General features: G+C 33.0%; 1 protein-coding gene across 29 annotated transcripts in view; it reads left to right on the forward strand.

Moving 5' to 3' along the window:
* SPOPL (speckle type BTB/POZ protein like) overlaps nucleotides 1–22,178 on the forward strand; it is a 57,698-nt gene that overhangs the window by 30,007 nt on the left and 5,513 nt on the right. For 3 of the 29 annotated variants that reach the window (XM_086368244.1, XM_086368222.1, XM_086368233.1), the window contains 11 exons: nucleotides 3,871–4,030; nucleotides 6,411–6,547; nucleotides 6,729–6,850; nucleotides 7,124–7,275; nucleotides 9,185–9,312; nucleotides 10,964–11,060; nucleotides 15,361–15,538; nucleotides 15,619–15,674; nucleotides 16,641–16,763; nucleotides 19,788–19,930; nucleotides 20,020–20,073. In XM_086368244.1, coding sequence (XP_086224370.1) covers nucleotides 7,246–7,275; nucleotides 9,185–9,312; nucleotides 10,964–11,060; nucleotides 15,361–15,538; nucleotides 15,619–15,674; nucleotides 16,641–16,763; nucleotides 19,788–19,930; nucleotides 20,020–20,073 — 809 coding nt within the window. In that variant the 5' untranslated portion in view covers nucleotides 3,871–4,030; nucleotides 6,411–6,547; nucleotides 6,729–6,850; nucleotides 7,124–7,245. The remainder of the gene's footprint in view (nucleotides 1–3,870; nucleotides 4,031–6,410; nucleotides 6,548–6,728; nucleotides 6,851–7,123; nucleotides 7,276–9,184; nucleotides 9,313–10,963; nucleotides 11,061–15,360; nucleotides 15,539–15,618; nucleotides 15,675–16,640; nucleotides 16,764–19,787; nucleotides 19,931–20,019; nucleotides 20,074–22,178) is intronic. The other 26 variants (XM_086368115.1, XM_086368109.1, XM_086368123.1 and 23 more) reach the window with 18 other exon arrangements.

Here is a 22,178-nt window from a genome sequence, read left to right on the forward strand (position 1 = left end):
ACAAACCTTGATATCACCCATAATTCCTCAAAACCTTATCATTTATACCTCTGCTCTTCTGACTTCTTAAATCTTAAGTTAGTTTTGCCTGTTTAAAGCTTAGAATGGATTTATACAGCATGTTTGACTTTTTTGGCTTAACTTTAGGAGATTCGTGAGATTCATTCAGCCTGCATGTTGTAATAGATCATTCTCATTGCTGTATATTTCACTATATGAATGTACCACAGTTTATCCATTCTATTACTTATGAACATTTGGGTGGTTTTCAGCTTTTGGCAGTCACAAGTGCTTTATTGCTTTGTCTGTATTTATACCTAAGGCCAATCTATAAGCTGTCTTGTACATATATTTTGAAGAACATGTGAGTGTATGCTTTTGACGGTGTACCTAGGAGTGGAATTGATGGGTTTCAAGGTATTTAGTTATTTAGCTTTAATAGATATTGCAGTTTTCCAAAGTAGCCACTAAGTAAAAATAGGACTATTTATGATTTTTTCTTTCACATTGTATGTCAGTTTTAGAAAGTGATGTTCTTCAGATGATTTTCTCATTTTATTTAAATTATCAACTAAGTTGGTAGTTAAGTTGATGTAACATTTTCATGATATCTTCATTATCTTTTAGAGCATTATTTTTAGTGTTGAAAATTTGGTTCTGTCTCTTCTGATGGTTAGTCTAACTAAAGCTGTCAATGTTACTACTTTTTTCTAAGAGCCAGCTTTTGGCTTTGTATTTTTTTCTCTTGTACATTTTTTTCCAAGTCACTGGTTCCTGTTCATACCTCTGTTATTCATTCTACAGTCTTTGGGTTTTTACTTATTTTTTTGTAGCTTTTTTAGATAGAACCTTAAGTCATTGATTTTCAGCCTGCCTTTTCTGATATGTGCACAAAAGGTATAAATTTCCTGAGTATTATAACTACATCTTTAAAAAGTTTGGACATTCCTTATCTTTAATATTCAGTTCAAACTGTTTTTTAATTCTCATTGTGATTTCTTTCTTCACCCATACATTTAGAAAAGTTTCTTTAATTTTTGGAGATACAGGTATTTTCTGGTTATCTTTGCCTTATTGATTTTTAACTTAATCTCACAGCAATTAAGGTTTATACTCTGAATGATTTCAGTGACCAGTATTTGCAAGATTTTCTTTATCCTGCAGTAATATGGTCAGTTTTGGTAAATATTTCCTGTGCTATTGAAAGTAAATTTCATTCTTTTGCTTTTGGGTATTACGTCTTGCTCCTTGCCTCTTGCCTTTTTCCGTTCCTTCCACCCTTCATAAATACATATAAATATATGTATATATGGAAGGGACAGAAAATGTATATACATATACATTCATATATGTATATATGAATACATATATGTATGTTTGCATATTTATATATGTCATTAAGATTGTTCTTTCAGAAGTGAATTAAAGTCTCCCACTGTGATTATTTTTGAATCAATCATACTGCATACAGACAATTTAGAATTGTTTTCATGATTGACCTTTTTTCACGTTTTATTTTCCTCTTTATGTTCCCTAATGCTTCTTGCTTTAAAATCTCTTTTATCTGATCCTAATATAGCTGTACCTGATGTAAGTTATATATTTTCTCTTTCTTTTTAACCTAGATCTTTTTATACACTTATACAGGCACAACTTTTATTGCATTTTACTTTATTGTGTTTCACAGATAATGTGGGGTTTTTTGGTGTTTTTTTTTGGTTTTGTTGTTTTTACAAATTGAAGGTTCATGGCAACCTGGTTTTGACAGATGACTGTTAGCATTTTTAGCAAGAAAATATTTTTAATTAATGTATGGACATTTTTTTTTAACAGAATACTACTGCACACTTAGTAAGCTACAGTATAGTATAAACATAACTTAGATGCACTGGAAAAGAAAAAAGTTCTGTCAGTCACTTGTGTTATTCACTTTATTGCAGTGGTCTAGAACCCACAATATCTATGAGGGATGCCTATATTGAAGTCTTCTCCAAACAGCAAATACAGTTGACTCCTGAACAAAATGAAGATTAGGGGCACCAACCTCCTAAGCAATTGAAAATTCTCATGTAACTTTATAGTCAGCCCTCCATATGTAGTTCCTTCATATCTATGGTTCTGAATCTGAGGCAAAGCTACTATACACTGTGGCTAGACTCAGCAAATATTCTTAGGAAAAAAGTATCTGTAGACTTGTTGGCTTGGCTTCAGATTATTCCCTCTTCTCTGGAATCTTGGGACCCTCTGTTCTGGTTGCTTGAGTAGCTCTTAACTCCCTCTAAATAGATAGTTACTTTATTTTTATCCAGGTTTTTCTGCTACATAGCATAACTTAGTTCTCTTGCAAGCTTTTTCGTTATACTCAGAGGTAGAAGACCCCATGATAGCCTCTAAGTACTTTTTGTATACATTAAATTATCTTGGTTATTACCAGTCTTAACCACCACTGCCTAAATTATCTTCAGCTGTCACCTGTGAAGTTTTCCTTGCTCTGTGTCTGTTCTAGTAATCACATTATGCTAAGTGTAAGTACTTCACCTCATTGGGAAATGAGGTACTATAAACTTTTAATAGGTAAAAGAAAGAACCAGTATCTGTAAGATTACAGAATTCATGACAAAGCAATGATTCACATCGGTCTTAGAATAGAACTCTTGCTATTAAAATCTCTGCTATAGTTGTGGTCTTCTATAATTTGTTTGCTTCCTTTAGAACCCAGCTCAGGGACCACATCCTCCTGTCCTGAAAGTGCTCCATTATTACTCTTTACCTTCCTCTATCATATTACCATATTGAAAGTAATCACATATGTACCTGTCTCTCCTACTGTATTATAGTCTTCTCCAAAACAAGGACTGCATGTTATTCATCTTTGTAGTACTTCCAAGTTCAACAACTAATTCCATTAGTCTGGAAGCTTGATAGCTAACACACGTAGGAATACTACACAGTTGTTGAAAATGACTCTCTTGAGGGTTTTTAAAAATAATCCTAATAAACTAAAGTACTTTATTCTCTAATAGTGGCTAATTTAGTCTCCATAGTTATAGAAGAGACTAATTTCATGTGACTTGCTTTGTGATAAGTGCTTTATTGTGGTGGTATGGAACTGAATCCTTAATATCTTGAGCTATGCCTATGTATGCTAGTTAAAGTGAGGTCCTTAAAGGCATATTCTTATCTTTTCCCATAGTTGTTAATACTTGTCTCAAGATAAATTTCTAGGATGAATCTGACCAAAAAAAATTTCCCTTGATATTAGCTATAAAATTGTCCTAGAAAAGATTTGCCAGTAACATTTATATGCTTCCCTGTAGTTTTCCTGGCTGTATGAATTAATAGTTTAAAAGAATCTTGGACTATACTGTAGTGAAAAATGGTATGGGTTTTTTTTTTATACTCTACTGATTACAAATGAATTACAAATTATAAATTCAACTCTCCCTCCCACCCTGCTTTTAGCTATTTTCCTGCAAATTGCTTCTTCATCTTTTCCTGAATTTTTTTTGAAATAATTCTTGGTTGACAACCATCTAATTGGTTCTCATGGACATCAAATAACACATAGGCATTTTTATACTTTTAAAATTAGTAGCTTATTAGTAGTATCATTTCCTTTCCTTTTTTCCAGAAATTTTACCATTAAAAAATGAGAAAGGAGGTTATTAAAATGTTACATATATTCCCACAAGTAATGTATGAGAATGCCTATCCTTAAACTCTAACCATTTTTTTTTTTTTTGGATTATTACGATAATGCTGGGTTAAAACATGGCTTCTTAATTTAGTTTTAATTTATACTACTATAATTATGAGTGAAGTTCTTTTTCTGTGAATTAATTTGTATTCTTTTTTCTTTCTAATTTTTAGGAAATCATTAAATATTAGGGAAATTACCCCCTTTTTGTGCTCTATACATTGCAAATACTTTTGTTGGTTTGTTGATTTCAAGATTGGTCATGGTGGCTTATTAGCTTGCTTCAGAATCACTGGCAAAAGTATTGACTAGGATCGGGCTCTTTTCACATGGGTAAGTCAATAATCATTGCCCTTTTGGTACATTTATTAACTATGAGTTTTCTTAGAAATATCCAACTCATATTTCTGCTCCTGTTTCTACCTTCAGCCCAGTAGACGACAGTGGTAGTTTTACTAGAATGGGGCTAGCCAGGAAAATCAGAGCTTTGCTGCCGGATGAGGTGGACTTGATCTGGGGCCAGGAGGGGGTGGGAAGACCATGGCTTTGGCAACTGAAAGTAGCAAACTTGGTTTAAAAGAAAGGGGACAAACCAGGTCAAAAAAAAAAAGAATGAAAAGCCAAACAGGTATCAGCAGCAACTGCACAATATGGTAGAGATAGATACTGCAGTGAAGTCCTAGCAAGTTACTAAGAAGAAAACAGCCATGCATAGAAAAATAAATCATTATGCAGAGTTGCTGCAGTCCAGCTTTAAGCCAAGTATTATGAGATATGCAAAGAAATGGGAAACCATGATACATATTCAGGGAAAAAAGCAGAAGCCAGACATAAAACTACATATTGTACAATTCTGTTTACATGGAATTTCTAGATAACATATAACTATGGGGAGCACATTAGTGGTTCCCTAAATTTGGGGGTGGGAAGGACTTTTGGGGATACTGAAAGTACTCAAACTATATAAATGCACAGCTATATAACTAAACTCACTAAAAATCATTGATCTGTACATTCAAAATGAGTGGATTTTGTGATATGTAAATTATACCACAATAAAACTGTTTAAATGTGGAAGGGGAACCAACATCTTTAAAACAACAGTACTCTTATTAGTGATCTCAGCTCCCTGTTGTGACTGTCAGTCTGCTGTTGTGTTTTCAAACGTAAATAACCAATTGTAGTTTATAAAAGTAATTGAAGACAACTGGAGGTACTTCAATAAGAGAAGTACCTAATTTTTATGTAGAAGTGAATAATTGTTAAAGTGACAGTGTACAATACTCTTAAACTGTGTATTCACTTTTCTTTGAGACACTCTTACTACCTCCAACCATTTATCTCCTCTCTTCTTGCTTCATTAAGGAGCATCTTCACCTTCACTCTTCTTCACGTCTCCTTTAATGGTCGTTGTGACTTACAAGTGCTCCTCATAGAACATTCTGAGTGTTATCATCCTGACTTTCTTGTCTGGCTACTTTGCTGGTTCCCTAGTTTATTGCATTGTGCTCCAAGTATGTGATACGATAGGAACTCTTCCGTATGTGAGGAACCTACATAAATAACATTTGGGTCAGTATATTAGTATAGACGCCATTATTGAAAGGGGAAATAATTTAATCATAAAGGAATAAAAACCTGACATAGTGTACAATCTTTTTGCTACAGCCCCTTTCTCCTTAGAACTCTGTAATAATTAATCCTGTTTCCTATATGTATTTAACAATGAGAAGAAGAATGGGGCCATCTTGATTCTTATTCCTTTAATGGAGCATAATACTTACTCAGAGCAAATATTCTGCATTTTGAATGAAATCCTCCCCTTTTTTCCTTTAGTAGTTTCTTCTTATAGGACTCATATGGTTTTCTTCGCTCATTAATTATTCTTAAATGAAAAAGAGTTCTCCAGACTTGAATCTTTGTACTAGAATGTAATCTTGAAACCATCCATACCCCTGAAAGTACAATAATTATGTATATCTTTTGGATTTTGCTTCTTTCTTGTGTAGACTTCTCCAAATTGGAAAGCATCATCTAGTTACTAATGTCCTGGCCAGGTTATGATGATTGTGTGTCCAAATGGATATAGTTCAAGAACAGCTAATTGGGAAGAAATTTTATGATACAGTAGATGTTATCTGGTAGGAAACACCGATGTGGACAGAGTCTTATCAGAGAACCTGTGTGTCTGAGATAGAGGTAGAGTTCTGTGAAATATAATTCTTCAGCATTGCCTGTTAGGTCACATCCTTTGTTTATAGTTGATCAAAGCTTTGGGCTCTGACAGATGAGTAAGTGATATTTGTAGTTTCCAGGGCTGTTCTAACTTTCTAACCCTTTTGATTTTCACATATATGTCAATAGAAAGGTGAAGGAAAGTGAATCAGATATTCATTGCTGTCAGTAAGTTTCCATGTGATTTTTATGTTTATGATCTTGCTGTTACAGTATTTTATTTTTGATTTGTGATTATTTAAGTATGCCTTTGTAAAATAGCTTCTGTAAGTATTAACTTCATTTAGATTCAAGTATTACATGGCATAAAGGCTTATGATTTATTTCTTAAAAAATTATTTTTCGTTAATTTAAATGAAATCACATTTCCTCATAATATAATTTGAGAAAGTAATTGTTTTATGACTGTTTAAATACTTCTTCCATCTTGATTCAGTTAAACTTAGTGATTATTAAATGAAACTTCTTTTCTTTGTAGTAAAGTACTCACCTGTGTGGGATATTGCATACATCTTAGAAGACTGCAATAAAGTGGCAATGTCTCGGGAACCCACCCCACCTCTCTCTGGAGATATGTCTATCGGTCCTATAGCAGAAAGCTGGTGTTATACACAGGTACATGCTATTAAAAAATGCCTTACTTTATGCTAGATATTGTATACTATTTTGAGAATATTATGAAGCACTTCAGCATTGTTATTAGAAGTGTTAGGAGATGAGTCATAGGATGTTCAACATGTGACAAGTCAAGAATGTAAAAGTCATCATTGTAAAAGTTGTTTTCTGAATGTTCCAGGTTAAAGTAGTAAAATTTTCCTACATGTGGACCATTAATAACTTCAGTTTTTGTCGAGAAGAAATGGGTGAAGTGTTAAAAAGTTCAACATTCTCATCTAGCCCCAGTGACAAAATGAAATGGTAAGATTTTTGTTTTTTTCAGATATTTGTTTTTGATGTAATCATTAGCACTTTATAGATTCATTGTTAGTTTCTAAATGAATATTTGTCAGATTTTTACATTTGATTTATAATAAGTTCCTAGTAGTATAGAGAATTATAAAGAACTGTGAGAATATTGACAGGAAATCTGTTGTATTATTTAGATTATTTAACAGATGATTTCAGTATTGCGTCTCTCTTGAATGTTTAAACTATTATCTTCCTCCATGTGAGCCTATTGTTTTATTTTAGGTGCCTGAGAGTAAATCCAAAGGGATTAGATGATGAAAGTAAAGACTACTTGTCCTTATATTTGCTTTTAGTCAGCTGTCCAAAAAGTGAAGTTCGAGCAAAATTCAAATTTTCCCTTCTGAATGCTAAAAGGGAAGAAACAAAAGCAATGGGTAAGTGATTTCCAAACTGACTGGAAGACGTCTTTATGTAACTGTGTACATGTACTGTGACTTTTGCACTTTTCCCTAGAAAAACTTAGGATTTTTTTTCCTAAAATCTGCTTAACCAAAAACATTTCATTTTGGCTGATAATGTTAAATGCCAGGGTAAAATTACAGTTGTTTTACTAAGTCTTCATAAGACGTGTAAAATTAGTTTTAAATCATATTTAAATTTTTCATGTCCTAAAATGACATTCATTTTTCACTTGTAAAAATAGCTGCTGTTAGGACAAGGTACCTGGTTCAGTGCCTGGCATATATAATAAGCGTTCAGAAAGCATTTCTTTTTCTTCCTTGCCATTTTTGCCAGATAATAAAATCTAAAGAACAATGTGAATGGTGTTTCAGTGCCCTGATACTTTGTCACTGTAATTTTTTTGAGCAGTGGACTAAACAGTGACTGAAAGGAAACGGTTTTTCTTAGTCTTAGAACCTGTTAAATTCAGTTCAAGCCTCTGAATTATAGCCAGCTGAAAAAGTAGCCTGGCACTTCATAGTAAAAGATCATTATAGAAAATGTACAGTGTGTATAGTAGGAAAATATATTGTGCATTAAATTTTAAGTGATTTCTAGAAGGGATTAACAAAATCAAGTAACATCATTACAAAAAAACTCTCCAAAACACATTTTAAATACTATATCTCCTTGCTGAAGTAATACATAGTTTCACATGAATTTTCATAATTCTGACATGTAAGATAAGATAATGTCTTAGTTCAGGCTGCTGTAAGAAAGTAGCATAAGACTGGGTGGCCTATAAGCAACAGACATTTATTTCTTACAAATCTAGAGGCCGAGAATCTAAGGTCAGAGTTCTAGCATGGTCACATTCTAGTGAAGGCTCTACTTACAGACCTGCCCACGTTGCATTGTGTCTTCACATGGTGGAAAGGACTACGGAGCTTGTGGAGTCTCTTATAAGAGCACTAGTCCCATTCATGAGCATCTCTACCCTCACAGTCTCATCTAATCCCAGTCATTGGCCTCTTAATACCATTACACTATGGGTAGGGTTTCAACATAAAACTTTTAATGGTATACATTTAGTCCATAAAATGGAGTATCTCAATTAGATGTATTACTGGTTTTCTACCTTCAATTTGTATAGCAATAGTGAATATAGAAAGGACCTTGTTTATTTCATAATATATAGTTATTAACCTGTTTATATAAGGCATAAGAAACATTTACTTTAGACATTTATTAAATATTTTACCCATCACACTAAAACCATCTTGTGGACCTTGATGAAAATTGTTTTTAGAGGTAATGGGATTATGTTTAAAGACCTAAGCAATGATAGGGGACTTTTTTTTAGCTTTTTTCTCCAGTTACTGGATTTTTCTCTAGTTCCATAAAACTTATATCAGTGGGATGGTTATCCCAGGAAAGCTCATATCACCAGGAATTATCACCAGGAAGGCCCTGGTGATTTAGAGCATCCTTTTTTTAAAGGAAGAAGCAAGAAATTAATATTTCTAATCTTGTTCTGATATTAGATAATGAATACTATGCCTTTGCCAATGTGTTTTGATCCTACTTTATTATTAAATGGCTTAGATTGTTTGAAAGATCTCTTACTTCTTGAGATTTGATCTGGCTTTTCTTCTACTTAGATATCTAGGAATCTGGAAGTGAGCTCATTGATAATAGCCAGAATTCGTGGTAGTACTGTGAAATGATCTGGTTCTATCTAGTGTGACTCTTACCATTTTACTTATGAAAACACATATCTGTAATTTATATGATGGATGTATTGGTCAAGTCCTGTTTTTGCACATTCATTTAATTGTTATTATTAGCAGAATGTTTCTTGAATACTTGTTTTATTTAAACTTATATTGTGTTTTCCACCAGAAAGCCAAAGAGCATATCGATTTGTACAAGGGAAGGACTGGGGTTTTAAAAAATTCATTCGAAGAGATTTTTTGCTTGATGAAGCTAATGGTCTTTTACCAGATGACAAGCTTACATTATTTTGTGAGGTGGGTACATTTTTTTATTCAAGGAACTCAGTGTTTGGTTATATTTAGTAGTAAAGCAAAAACATGCACTAGAACAATATTGATTGCACTTTTTAAATTAACTAACTGGTATAATTGGCAAGGTTTTATATAAATATTCTAAAAGTAAAAGCTAACAAGTTCTTAGAAATCAGTATAGTAGCCAGCCTGAAAAAAGTCCTATCGTTAGCTATAAATTGTTTATACAGTTATACTATCACATACTTCCTCATACAAAGACTCTGAATGTGTATGACTTTATATGAAAATTTCTAAATATCTTCTTCATTCTGAATAATTCTAAATGGCCAGCATTTTTTGTCATATTCAGATTGATGATATTAAATATAGTGGCTTATCAGTTTGAATCCATACTTGCATGGTAGTGAAAGTGCCTGAGAAAAGATTGGGAAGCTTTTTGTTCACTTATTCAAACAGATGTTAGCATTATAAATAATGGCATCTCAAAATTTTTAAGCTACACTTTTGTTGTCAAATATATGATATAATCATATGCATGAAATGCCATCTTTTGAAAGTTGCTAGCATTGCCCCTTCCAATAATTTACACTTATGATTTGTCTTAATTTGAGGCTTGAACTAGCTTCTGTCATTGTTATTACATAGCTTTATCTATATGAATTGTTGAAATGATTGGGTAACCTCAACATTAAATATGTTTCAGTAGGTTATTTTAGACAGATGAGTGTCTTAAAAGCACAATAACTTACTTAACTGCTACTGAATTAGCTTGACGCTTCTTATAGAAAATGTGTAAAATTTCTTGGCAGGATTACAAATTAATTATATGTCATTATGCTGTGTCAGAAGAATAATTGAAATATGGCCCCAGAGACTACATAGTGCAAATGGAATGCATCTTATTTTCACTTAGACAAGTTAAATGAACTATAAGATGAATTTGTTATGAATACTATTATTTGGTTGATAATGCACATAGCACAAGTGTCTTGAGCAGAGCTTATCATTAAATAATTTGATAAAAATACACACTAAAGCATTTGTTGCCAATAGAGAGATATTCTAAGTAGTATTTAAATAATTATAGGGTGTGTTATTTAAGCATTCTTAATATAGAATATTTTCAGAATTTTAGTAGTTATCCTAAATTTCAACATACTAATTTATTTTAATCACATAATCATAGAATTTAAAGGACATTAAAGGCTATGTAATCCAATTAAGGAAAAAAAAATCTACCTACTGCAGCTAAAAGTCGTTTTGTGAATTTTAAGAAACTGTTTCTGTTTTTAGAATTGAAATATTGTTTACTAAAGTATGCTTCCCTAAGTATATTTTATTGGAACCTAGACAACTAAAAAATTCAGAATGAAGGCTGAAACTAAGATTTATTTTGATACATGTTTTTGAAGTATATTTTTTATCTACATGCTAAATTTTACATGCTAGTCATCTCCTAAAAATAGAATCCACCAGTGACATACATTTTAAGTTGATCACATTTAGTGTTAGATACTATAATACATACCTTTACTGATAGAGACATTGATACCTTGGGCACTGTATATAACATAGGTGGGCTTTGAACAAACTTTCCTCATGCCCTCCACCGTTTCTTCCATACCTCTCATTGATGCCCTTCCTTCTACAGCATCTCCAGCACTGCTTGCAGAAGAGGAGGAAGCATTGCACTGCCCTACCTAAAGAACTGCCTCCTCCCCCTCCCCTGCAAGTGGTGCTGTAGACAGGTAAGGCAGTTTGGTGCTACCCTTTTGTGCAAGACATAAGTAATCTTGCAAGTCCTGTGAATCAAGTAGCCAGAGCTAGAAGTTTCTGTCAGTGTAAACAGTTCTTTCTGCTGCTGCTTTTCCAAAGTGATGCAGAAAACAGGAATTGAAGAATAAGTAGGAAAAATAGAAAATTGGTTAGATTAATTTATCTTTTGGAATCCAACAGATTTTAAATAGTCTCAATCTGTAGATCCATGCTAGTCTGTGGTAAACAGAAGACTCTATATACAGATAGATAATATAGGTAATGAATTTTTCATAAAATTAAAAAAATTCATTTAGAATTTTCTTTCCTCCTATTTTTCTGTTACTAAGTTATCCTTTCTGTTTTAATATACTTTTGGTAATGGATGGGAGTTGTGTTTTATTCTCTAAAAATGACAGAATGGAAAATTGACAACCATATTTCTATCACCCAGTTTCTAAAAAAGGATACCTATATTTGAAAGCCAGAAAGTTTAAGACCCACTATTCAGGAAAATGATATGAAATTGGACTACTTAGAAGTTTCTCATTTTAGAGCCAGTGTGAGGGATGGTTCAATAGTTGATTAGAGCATTAAGATTTGTAGTACTATGCACCTTTGTAAATTCCTAGCTAGTCTTTACAATTTGTTTAGAGAATCGAGACAATTTTAAAAATAGGAACCAGTAGTCACCTTAATTCCACACTAGAGGAGACCCAGATTTCTAGGACAGTCATAGCTGATTAGAGCCTGCACATGCTCATCTTTAGTCTGAATTATATCCTCAGAGTTGAGCCAAAAGCAGATTTGAAAAAGAGCTGTCAGAGGGGTTTGAGGTATTACTTTGCAGCATTTGTCAGTTTTGATTATTGTGCATTTGTCATTTTATTTTGAAAGAACAACCACTTCAGAAAAGAATCTCAGCCTTTCTTCTGAATTTTTTTTTACTCTTAAGTTCCATTCATAAGAATGTTCATTACCTATATTTGAATATGTACTAGAAAAAGCTAAAATTTTACCAATTTCTTTATTATAGGTATTAGAAAAAATAATCATCACAACTCATTGCATAACAGTTTAAATTAGATCATTAATTTCTGCTCTATAGTCCCTTGAATACTCTTCAGAGTGTATGAAACGTTAATTCTGTCTTACTTAAAATTTGTGGCTGCTGTGATAATTATATGTAGATGCGTATGCCAATAATATAATTTCTTATGAATTACAATTATATATAGTCAAATATAACATCAATATGTATGAAATATCTTTTTTTAATCTTTTTTCCTTCTATCACCTGATTTTTGTGAAACTTACACATTAAATATATTGTTTTGAGTTAGGATTATTAAACAATAAATAGAACTTAAGAAATCTTTTCCTAAATTTAAATATGATCACATTCTTATGACTCCACTACATCCTACGTACTTTATGCAAGTAATTGAACTGTTCAATTCACTCCAGCTTTTGCTCACTAGAAGTTACAAGAGCAGTGCTGATATGAACAAGTGAATAGTGTCTTTGTGACCCTTGACTAAACCCTGAATAGTGATACCAGTATTTTTTATTTAAGTATCATTAAGTTATAATGTATGATATAACAGCAATCAGGTAAGAATTACTGAAGATTTTTCCCGTTTTGTAATTTGTAAAATTTTAGAAACAATTTGAATAGTTAAAAGTTAATAGAAGAATTTTTATTGGAGGACTTATTTGTATGCATAATGTCTTAGCTCCTGTACTTGAAAAAACTTCTTGCAAGATTGTTGCAATAAATCCCTTCAGAGCCATAACTGCGTTAAAGTATTAATACTGCTGCTGCTGCTAAGTCGCTTCAGTCGAGTCTGACTCGGCTCCGCTGCCCCTGGGATTCTCCAGGCAAGAACACTGGAGTGGGTTGCCATTTCCTTCTCCAGTGCGTGAAAGTGAAGTCGCTCAGTCATGTCCGACTCTTAGCAACCCCATGGACTACAGCCTACCAGGCTCCTCCGTCCATGGGATTTTCCAGGCAAGAGTGGGGTACCATTGCCTTCTCTGACTATATAGTGCTGCTGCTGCTAAGTCACTTCAGTCGTGTCCAACTCTGTGCGACCCCATAGATAGCAGCCCACCAGGCTCCGCCGTCCCTGGGATTCTCCAGGCAACTACACTGGAGTGGGTTGCCATTTGCAAAGAATGCTAAAAAAGGGAATCTGGGAATGTAGGTCTAGTCTTCCTCTGATACTGACTAGCAGTGGGTTTAGGATGCTTTAGTTATCTTCTCTGGATCTCACTTTTTCAAATTTTTTAATAAAATAAGGTGATTGGATTAGATGATTTTTATGACATGTTTTCAAAAAGATTAGTAAAATCAGGAAAACAAAATGGTTAATGAGAATATCCTCAGAAAATAGTGTTTGTTCATTCGTATGAAATAGATGTTATTACATCTAGGTGAGTAAGGACTAATGAGACTTAATATTCTCAAGCATTTTATATTAGACTATTATTATACTTTCTTAGCATGTTAGTAATTTGGTCCATTTTATCCATTTCTAGTGTACAATTTCTACAGTTTATTTGTCCATATACATACCAATACTATTAATTAAAGAAAACCTTATGAAATACAGCTTTAAATTAACAGTCATCTATTGCTGCATAACAAACAACCACAAAATTTAGCAGCTTAAAACAGCATTTTTTGTGAAAGATGGTTCATTTACTCTGAAACATTTGCCTTACCAGTTGAGGTAGTATTTTCTTCCACTTATTAAATATAATATGAAATTTCTAGTAATATTAATAGTGTATTCCTTTTCTTAAAGTTTGTGCCAAACTTAGTGGTGTTTTAAGATTTCATTTAAAATATAGTCATCTTTAATGAGAAATAATTTAATCCATATTATGTTGGGCTCCATGTAAAAGCAAAGTTTTAATCATCAGTTCAGTTCAGTCACTCAGTCGTATCCGACTCTTTGCGACCCCATGAATCGCAGCACGCCAGGCCTCCCTGTCCATCACCAGCTCCTGGAGTTCACTCAAACTCATGTCCATCGAGTTGGTGATGCCATCCAGCCATCTCATCCTCTGTCATCCCCTTCTCCTCCTGCCCCCAACCCCTCCCAACATTAGGGTCTTTTCCAGTGAGTCAACTCTTCACATGAGGTGGCCAAAGTATTGGAGTTTCAGCTTTAGCATCAGTCCTTCCAATGAACACCCAGGACTGATCTCCTTCAGAATGGACTGGTTGGATCTCCTTGAAGTCCAAGGGACTCTCAAGAGTCTTGTCCAACACCACAGTTCAAAAGCATCAATTCTTCGGCCCTCAGCTTTCTTCACCATCCAACTCTCACATCCATACGTGACTACTGGAAAAACCATAGCCTTGACTAGATGGACCTTTGTTGGCAAACTAATGTCTCTGCTTTTTAATATGCTATCTAGGTTGGTCATAACTTTCCTTCCAAGGAGTAAGCGTCTTTTAATTTCATGGCTGCAGTCACCATCTGCAGTGATTTTGGAGCCCAAAAAAATAAAGCCTGACACTTGTTTCCACTGTTGGTTTTAATCATACCAACGTTTATTTATTGATTATTTCATAGATAAATTAAAGGTCTTTGAATCGAACTAAGTTATATTGTTCTGTTTTTTTAATGAAAGATTTCCATGAACATTAATAATTACATTGTTTTATGAGAATCCTTATACTTTAAAATTTAAATCAATATTACTAGATATTTAAATCAGTGTTATTAGCATTGAAACATGTAGGGACAATACTTATACTTAAAATGCTGCCCAAATTGCATATTATAGTCTGTAGTTTTAAACAACATTTTAAAATATTCTAAAATGTCATAAGTGTTATGCTGTGTTTATTATATGTTCAATAAACTTTAAATATTGATAGTTCTGTAATGTGAGGAAATAAAAAATTAAATTTCTTTCTCCTCAGAAAAGTATTTTCTCCTATTTGAATTTGGAATTATATTATGACCTTTTTTTGTTGTTGAGAAATAGTTTTTGTGATTACTTTAATAACTGAGCATTCTCAGAAATCAGTAAGCCATTTATTTACATAAAATGTCACTTAAAATGATCTAATTCGTTTCAATTTTTTTTTTTCTGTATCATTTCTCTCTTTTAATTTGTGACTTTAAATTCAGTTCCCAAATGTTAGCATTTTTGATACGGAGTACATTGAATTTTCTACGTGATTTTAATGATAAGTTTAGGTTGAAACTTAGTAGCTTACTACTGATATTAATTTATGAAAGTATTTTTTCTTGCTGTTCTTTTTTTTATTAGGTGAGTGTGGTCCAAGATTCAGTAAATATATCAGGACATACTAATACAAATACGTTAAAGGTACCTGAATGCCGACTAGCAGAAGATTTAGGTAATCTCTGGGAAAACACAAGATTTACAGATTGCAGTTTTTTTGTGAGAGGACAAGAATTTAAAGCTCATAAATCTGTTCTTGCAGGTACTTTCTACTTTTGAGTAACATATTACATTTCTTTCATAAATTTTTGCATTAAATAATGATGCTTAATCTTGTTACAGCTCGATCCCCAGTTTTTAATGCCATGTTTGAACATGAAATGGAAGAAAGTAAAAAGGTAAACCTTGTTTAAAGGGCTCACATCTAATTTATATACATGTAGAATTTTGGAATGTATATTTTACAAGTAACAGTACATGTTCTTATTGTTAGGATTTTAGAAAGAAATAAGAGGATGGGGTGAAATGGGTTCTGTAGTAGAAAAATAGATTTAGCTTAATGTGGGCTAACATTCCAAATAACAGCTATTGCTATTGTGGTGTGTCACAATAGCAAAATAAGTGAGTATTTGTTATTAAAAAAGGATAGCTATCTGAAAGGACTGTTCTGATCCATACCTATTTGAGAGTTCTCCGGTTAAGGTGTGTATTCCTTATTTCCAGACTTTTGAGTTGATTTTGGAATTTGTTTTCTAGAACAGAAACAATTCCTACATTCTTTTTACCACTATAATCAGAATAAGTGTATTATATTTAATAAAGGACATAAATGATGTTATTATTAGTCTACTTGAACTGTAATACTACCCATTTGGTTTTCCCAGATATTTCTCTTTTATCTGCCATTTTGAAATGTAATCAGACTAAAGACCAGAGATTGATTTTTGCTGGTTGTATTACATGTGCGCCAACTGGGCAACTCCTTCCTAAGTTTATTTACGTGGCTCAGCTTTCTCCTCCCTAAAGAACTAGAGGAACAAAAAAAGTTAATAGCCATCTTCCTCTAAGATAGAGGTCAGAAACTGAATAAAGATATATTTAGTTTGACCTTACACATTTGTTTTTATTTATATTTGACTTTTTAACTGAGAAACTGGGGTTTCTATTTCTACATGGTAGTGCTTGACTTGGTATACTTCTTCTTAGACCTGCCTGCTTAACTTTTAAAATATACTTTAATGAATATTTGAGTTGTACATTGCTTAAGTGCAGATTTTGGGCTTTTAAACTATTGTCAGTTTTGCTCTGGTTCATTATCTATGTGCTTTTTTGAAATACAACATTTTTTGTGTTTTCAATACCAGAATCGAGTGGAAATAAATGATGTAGACCCTGAGGTTTTTAAAGAAATGATGAGATTCATTTACACAGGGAAAGCGCCAAACCTTGACAAAATGGCTGACAACTTGTTGGCAGCTGCAGACAAAGTAAGTAATTAGGTCTTAAAGAGCTGAAAAATGTCCTCAAGCTTGACATATCTAGAAAGCTATCATCAAATGAGAACCCTCAATAACTTGAAGTATTGAATTAATTTATACTATTTGAGGATGCCTCTTGAGAGTATTATGAAATAACACAGTGGGATAATATGGAAATGAAAAAATTTTAAATCAGTAAGACATAAAAATATCTTGAGCTGATTTAGAGTATATGGAGCAAATGGAATGTTAACTCAGACACAGTAGTTTTGAGTGTATCTTTACTCTGTTTTATGAGAACACATGCAGTAGTGCAAATAATTTATTGCAATTTTGAGATAGTCTTAAGATACATTGCATGATGTTCATCTATAAAAAAGGAAGAAAATATTGTGTATTTTTTCTAATTTAATCCTGTATTCATAGATTCATTTTTTAATACAAGGATATAGAGAAAAAAAACATCTTATTTTGTAATGTTCTTTCACAGTGCTAAATTCTTGAAGATAGGGAAACAGTGTAAAAGTGGCAGGAGATTTCAAAGTCAGTAGTTCTCAATCCTGAAAATGCTAAAGCTCATTGGGAGCTTTCTCCAAAAGTACTAATATCCATGCTGCTTCTGTCCATGTATATGTCTGTATGTGTTTGCATGAATATGTATTTATAGTGATAATCATACTCATTTTGAAAAATGTTACCATAGGGAGAAACTGGGACAAGTGTATATGGAATCTTATTTCTTATAGCTTATAGCTTTCTTATTTCTTATAGCTTATTCAAATCTGTAACTGTCTCAGAATTTAAATGTATAAATGCCATTATAATGGAATGCAAAATACAAAACACGTAGACATGAGTCTGACAAAAGATGTTCAAGACCTGTATGCTGAATATTACAATATACTGATAATAGAAATTCAGGTACACTTCAGTAAATGGAGAGAAAGTCTTGTTAATGGACAATGCACTTCTCTTTTGATTAGGAGAAGCAGCAAGTCAGTATCAAAATCCTAACCTGCCTTTGCAGGGATGAGGGGTACAAATTGACAAGCTGTTTTAAAATTTTATATGCAAGTGCAGGGACCTAGAATAATCAGATAACTTTGAAAAACACTATTAATAAAATGGAGAACTCATAAAGCTTTAGTATTTAAGACACGGTTGTATTGGTGACAAGATAGACAACTCATTGAAACAGAATAGACAGTACAGAAATAGACTGTCACATGTACGACTCTATAATTTTTGATGAAAGTGCAAGGATAGTTGATTGGAGAAACGATAGTCTTTTCAGTACATGGTGCTGTAGGAATTGGTAGTCTGTACCCAAGAAGATGAACTGTGGTTGAACTCTTGAAAAAACCGAATTCTGTATGTGTACTTCACATCATATTCAAAAAGTAACACAGAATAGATTATAAACCTAAAAAAATCTTAAACTTCTAAAAGAAAATACAGGAGAATGTCTTTAAAGTCTTACATTAGGCAAAGACTTCTTGGCTATGACACCAAAAATATATAAAAGGAAAAATGATAACTTGGGCTTCAATGAAATTTAAAACTTCTTCAGAAGACACAGGTGAATAAAAAGACTAGCCACAGACTGGAAGAACATATTTGCAAAGCATAACTGATGAACAACTTTTATCCAGGATATATATGATAAAGGTCTTTCATATTCAGACTACATAAAGAACTCTCAAAACAATTATAAGTAAACACAGTTATTTCTAAAACTAAAAATATTTGAATAGACACTTCTTAAAATAATGTCAATTCAGTATATCAAAAGATGCTCAACCTCATTAGTGTAGTATAAGTTAAAACCACCATGAGATACATCTATGATTGTTACAACAGCTAAAATTATTAAAAGCATACAAAGTATGGTCAAGGATGTGGACTCTCATATACTGCTTATGAGAGTGTAAAATGATACAACCACTTTGAAAGACCGTTTGGCAATTTTTTTAAAGTTTTACACTTAACCATATTATCCAGTGCATTTATTTATAGGTTTATACTCAAGGGAAAAGACAGCATATGCCTGTTTAATGACATATGAATGTTTGTAGCAGCTTTATTTGTAACGGCTAAAAACTGGAAACACCCAAATGTTCATCAACAGATCAATGGGATACCACTGAGCAGTAAAAAGTGTAGAACTATTGATACACAGACAACAGCATGCATGAATCTTAAAATAATTATAATTGCTGGAAGCCAGATAAATACAAGTGCAAATTGTATGATTTCTTTTATAGAAGACTTCAGAAAATGTGAATTCTAGCAGTAGAAAACATATCAGAGGTCTTGCCTGAGGTGGGGTAAGAAAGGATTACAAAGAGGTAGAAGGAAATTTGGGGGATAATGACTATGTTCACTCTTGATTTAATGATGGTTATGTGGCTGTATAAACTTCAAATATGTGCATTTTATTGTATGCCAGTTATACCTCAGTAAAGCTGCCAAGTATGTTCTCTTCACATGTATGTCAAATACAAGTTATGGTTATGAGTATTAAGCTTTATCATTTTTCTTCAGGATTAAGTAGTGACAATATGCTGTGTCCTGACTGGTGTTTAAAATATTAGAAAAGAGAAATATACTCATTAAGAGTATTAAGTAATAAAGGTATTTTTGTTTGTTTGTTTTTTGAGTACTAAGAGGATTTTAAAGAAACTCTTTTTTAAAAATACACTATACCTTGCGTGTGTGCTCAGTCACTCAGTCTGTCCCTTTGGACTTCAGCCCTCCAGGCTGCTCTGTCCACGGGATTCTCCAGTCAAGAATACTGGAGTGGGTTGACAGTTCATCCTCTATCTTGAACTAGATAGAAATTTTCTTAAGATAGAAATTTCTTAAGAAAAATTAGTCTTTATCTTGAATACAGTAACTCATACTTTCTTTATATTTAAAATAAAAACTTTTAAAGTACCCTCAGTTCGATGTGTAATATGCTTTAAATATCATGTATTTAGAACTTGGCAGTTTTGAATAAATGTTTAATTTTGTGTTTTCCTTTCTGGATAGTATGCACTGGAACGGCTGAAGGTCATGTGTGAAGAAGCTTTGTGTAGTAACCTCTCAGTAGAAAATGTTGCTGATACCCTTGTCCTTGCAGATTTGCACAGTGCAGAACAATTGAAAGCACAAGCCATAGACTTTATTAATAGGTAAGCTGTGCTTGTATTTCAGTGGACATGACACCTTCAACAGTTTTTCACCTGACTTTTTCTTAAGTGTGTTTAAATCTTCAATGCAGGTGCAGTGTACTTCGACAGCTTGGGTGTAAAGATGGGAAAAACTGGAACAGCAAGTAAGATGACATCAGTTTCTGACTTAAAGTTGATCTGCATACATGAAATTAAGTGTTTGTTGCATAGCCTTTTGTTCATCTACAATAAGTATGAATCCAGATATTAATGACATGAAGCAAACTGCCAGTTTAAAAAAATAATACTTTAACCATGTAGTGGATTCTTGAGGCTATGCTCCCTTGTAGATCAGCTTGTAATGTGAACTGGGATGGACACTGTCTTTTCTTAAGCATATATGTTCACATTAGCATGTGGCTCAGTCCAGGTATTTCAGTGACTACTAGAGACCCTGTGCCTGCCCCTTCAGAAAGCATTTCTAAAAATGTGGGAAATATTTATTTTATCCTATGAGGAAATGTACCCTCCAGGTTTACCTGGAAAGTCTTGACATTTGAGTGCCACTGCTTCTTAGGGCAGCCAGGTACCTTGCATCACATCTGCATTAGGTTAATTACCTAGCCTTCCATAAATGGTAGCAATTTGATCTTTCCCCTGGTAAAACTGGTAAGGAGCAGGGTAGTCGTGACATCTTTCTAAGCCTGAATCTTCAGAATGACATAACCATGAGAATTTATTATTCCCTTTTTTTCCCCCTTCTTCACTCATTTTTTGAGTGACTTTTTTACTCTTTGCAGTTACTCAGAATCAAAAGGAGAGTCAGTAGGTTGAAGAATTTGCATCTGCTTTTGATTAGTTTTTACCTATGTACCATTAAACTCTGTTCTTGGAAATTATCAAAAATTGATGTAAGAAATTAAAAAAAGATTGTGTCAAAGACAAGAAAATGAATGTTTGACTTACAATTCCCTTGCTTTCATCTGTTTTGATAGATTTGAAGTTAGTTAACTGAATTCTTAATAGTTCGTGAATTCTGTTTTCTGAAGGTAAAAATGAGTGAATACTTTTACTAGCTAGTCTGTATATTAAAAAAAATCGAATGATAATTTTGTGATGCTTCATACTTTGCCACATTCAATCTCTGATTTTAGTCTGTTAAAATATTTTACAATGTCAAAAAAATATAAGCTTATTCTGTATCCCATGTAGAAACTATGGTGTACATAGAGACCATCAATAGATACTTGTTGAATTAAATCAATGAAAATATCAGGCATATTAACAATCTGTGTGATTCTAAACAGCGAGTTGAAATTATAAATGTGAAAGTACACTGGTAATTTGATGTCAGGCAAATTTTTTAATTGTTATTAGCTAATGTTTAGTTCAGCAAACTAAACTAAATGCCTAGCATCAGTTTTGTGTCAAGCACTATGCTGAGGTGCTGCATATAGAAACAAGTATGAGGAAAAATCCTTGTTCTTAAGAAATTTATCTAATAACAGAAACACATCCATGCATATTTCATTATAATATGGTAAGTAACGTCATAAAGAAGGGTATGTTCAGGACACAACTAAGGCTGGAGGTTTAGACGTAAAGATGACTGAGCTTTGTCTTAAAATCTGAATAGAAATAAGCAGAACTGAGGAGGAAATAAGAGGCATTGCAGACAGAAAGCATCGCTTGAATCTAAGTATAGATGCATGAAGCAATAGTAGATCATTCATTTGACAGATATTTATGAACACAATATATGTTTTTCATGCCTTCCTGGAGTTTATGGTTTAGCAGGAGATATATAGGAACTAAACAAAGTAGTTGAAATAAAGTGTAATAATAGGTAAGGCAGAGCATACCCATCTGAGCACATAGCAAAAGGACCTGACCTAAGTGTCCTTTTGAAGAATTGTTGTATAAAGACCTGAAGTATTAGTAGAAGTTACCTCGGTGAAGAAGAGGGAAGAGGTGGAAAGGTATGTCCCAGAAAAAAAAAAAAGATACAGGCGTGCAACGGTTTGAAGATAAGAAAGAAGAGTATGGGGATGAGGAGTATGAGAAGCTGGGGAAAAAAGTCAAAGATCAGATCATGGAAGGCCATCTAAATAACATTAGGGCTTTTAGACATTATTCAAAGAGGATGGTCATACAGTAAAAGAGTTTAACCTAGAGTAGAATGTGATTGGGTGTTTGTTTTAGCAGTCTCTCCACATGCTTGAGCGTGGGGAGGTTGAGGTGCTGGTGGTAATTAAGGAGCATGGTTATG

This window comes from Bos grunniens, chromosome 2, assembly GCF_055505025.1.
Source record: "Bos grunniens cultivar Pamir isolate PY7600 chromosome 2, Bosgru_T2T1.0, whole genome shotgun sequence".
NCBI classification, from domain to species: Eukaryota; Metazoa; Chordata; class Mammalia; order Artiodactyla; family Bovidae; genus Bos; species Bos grunniens.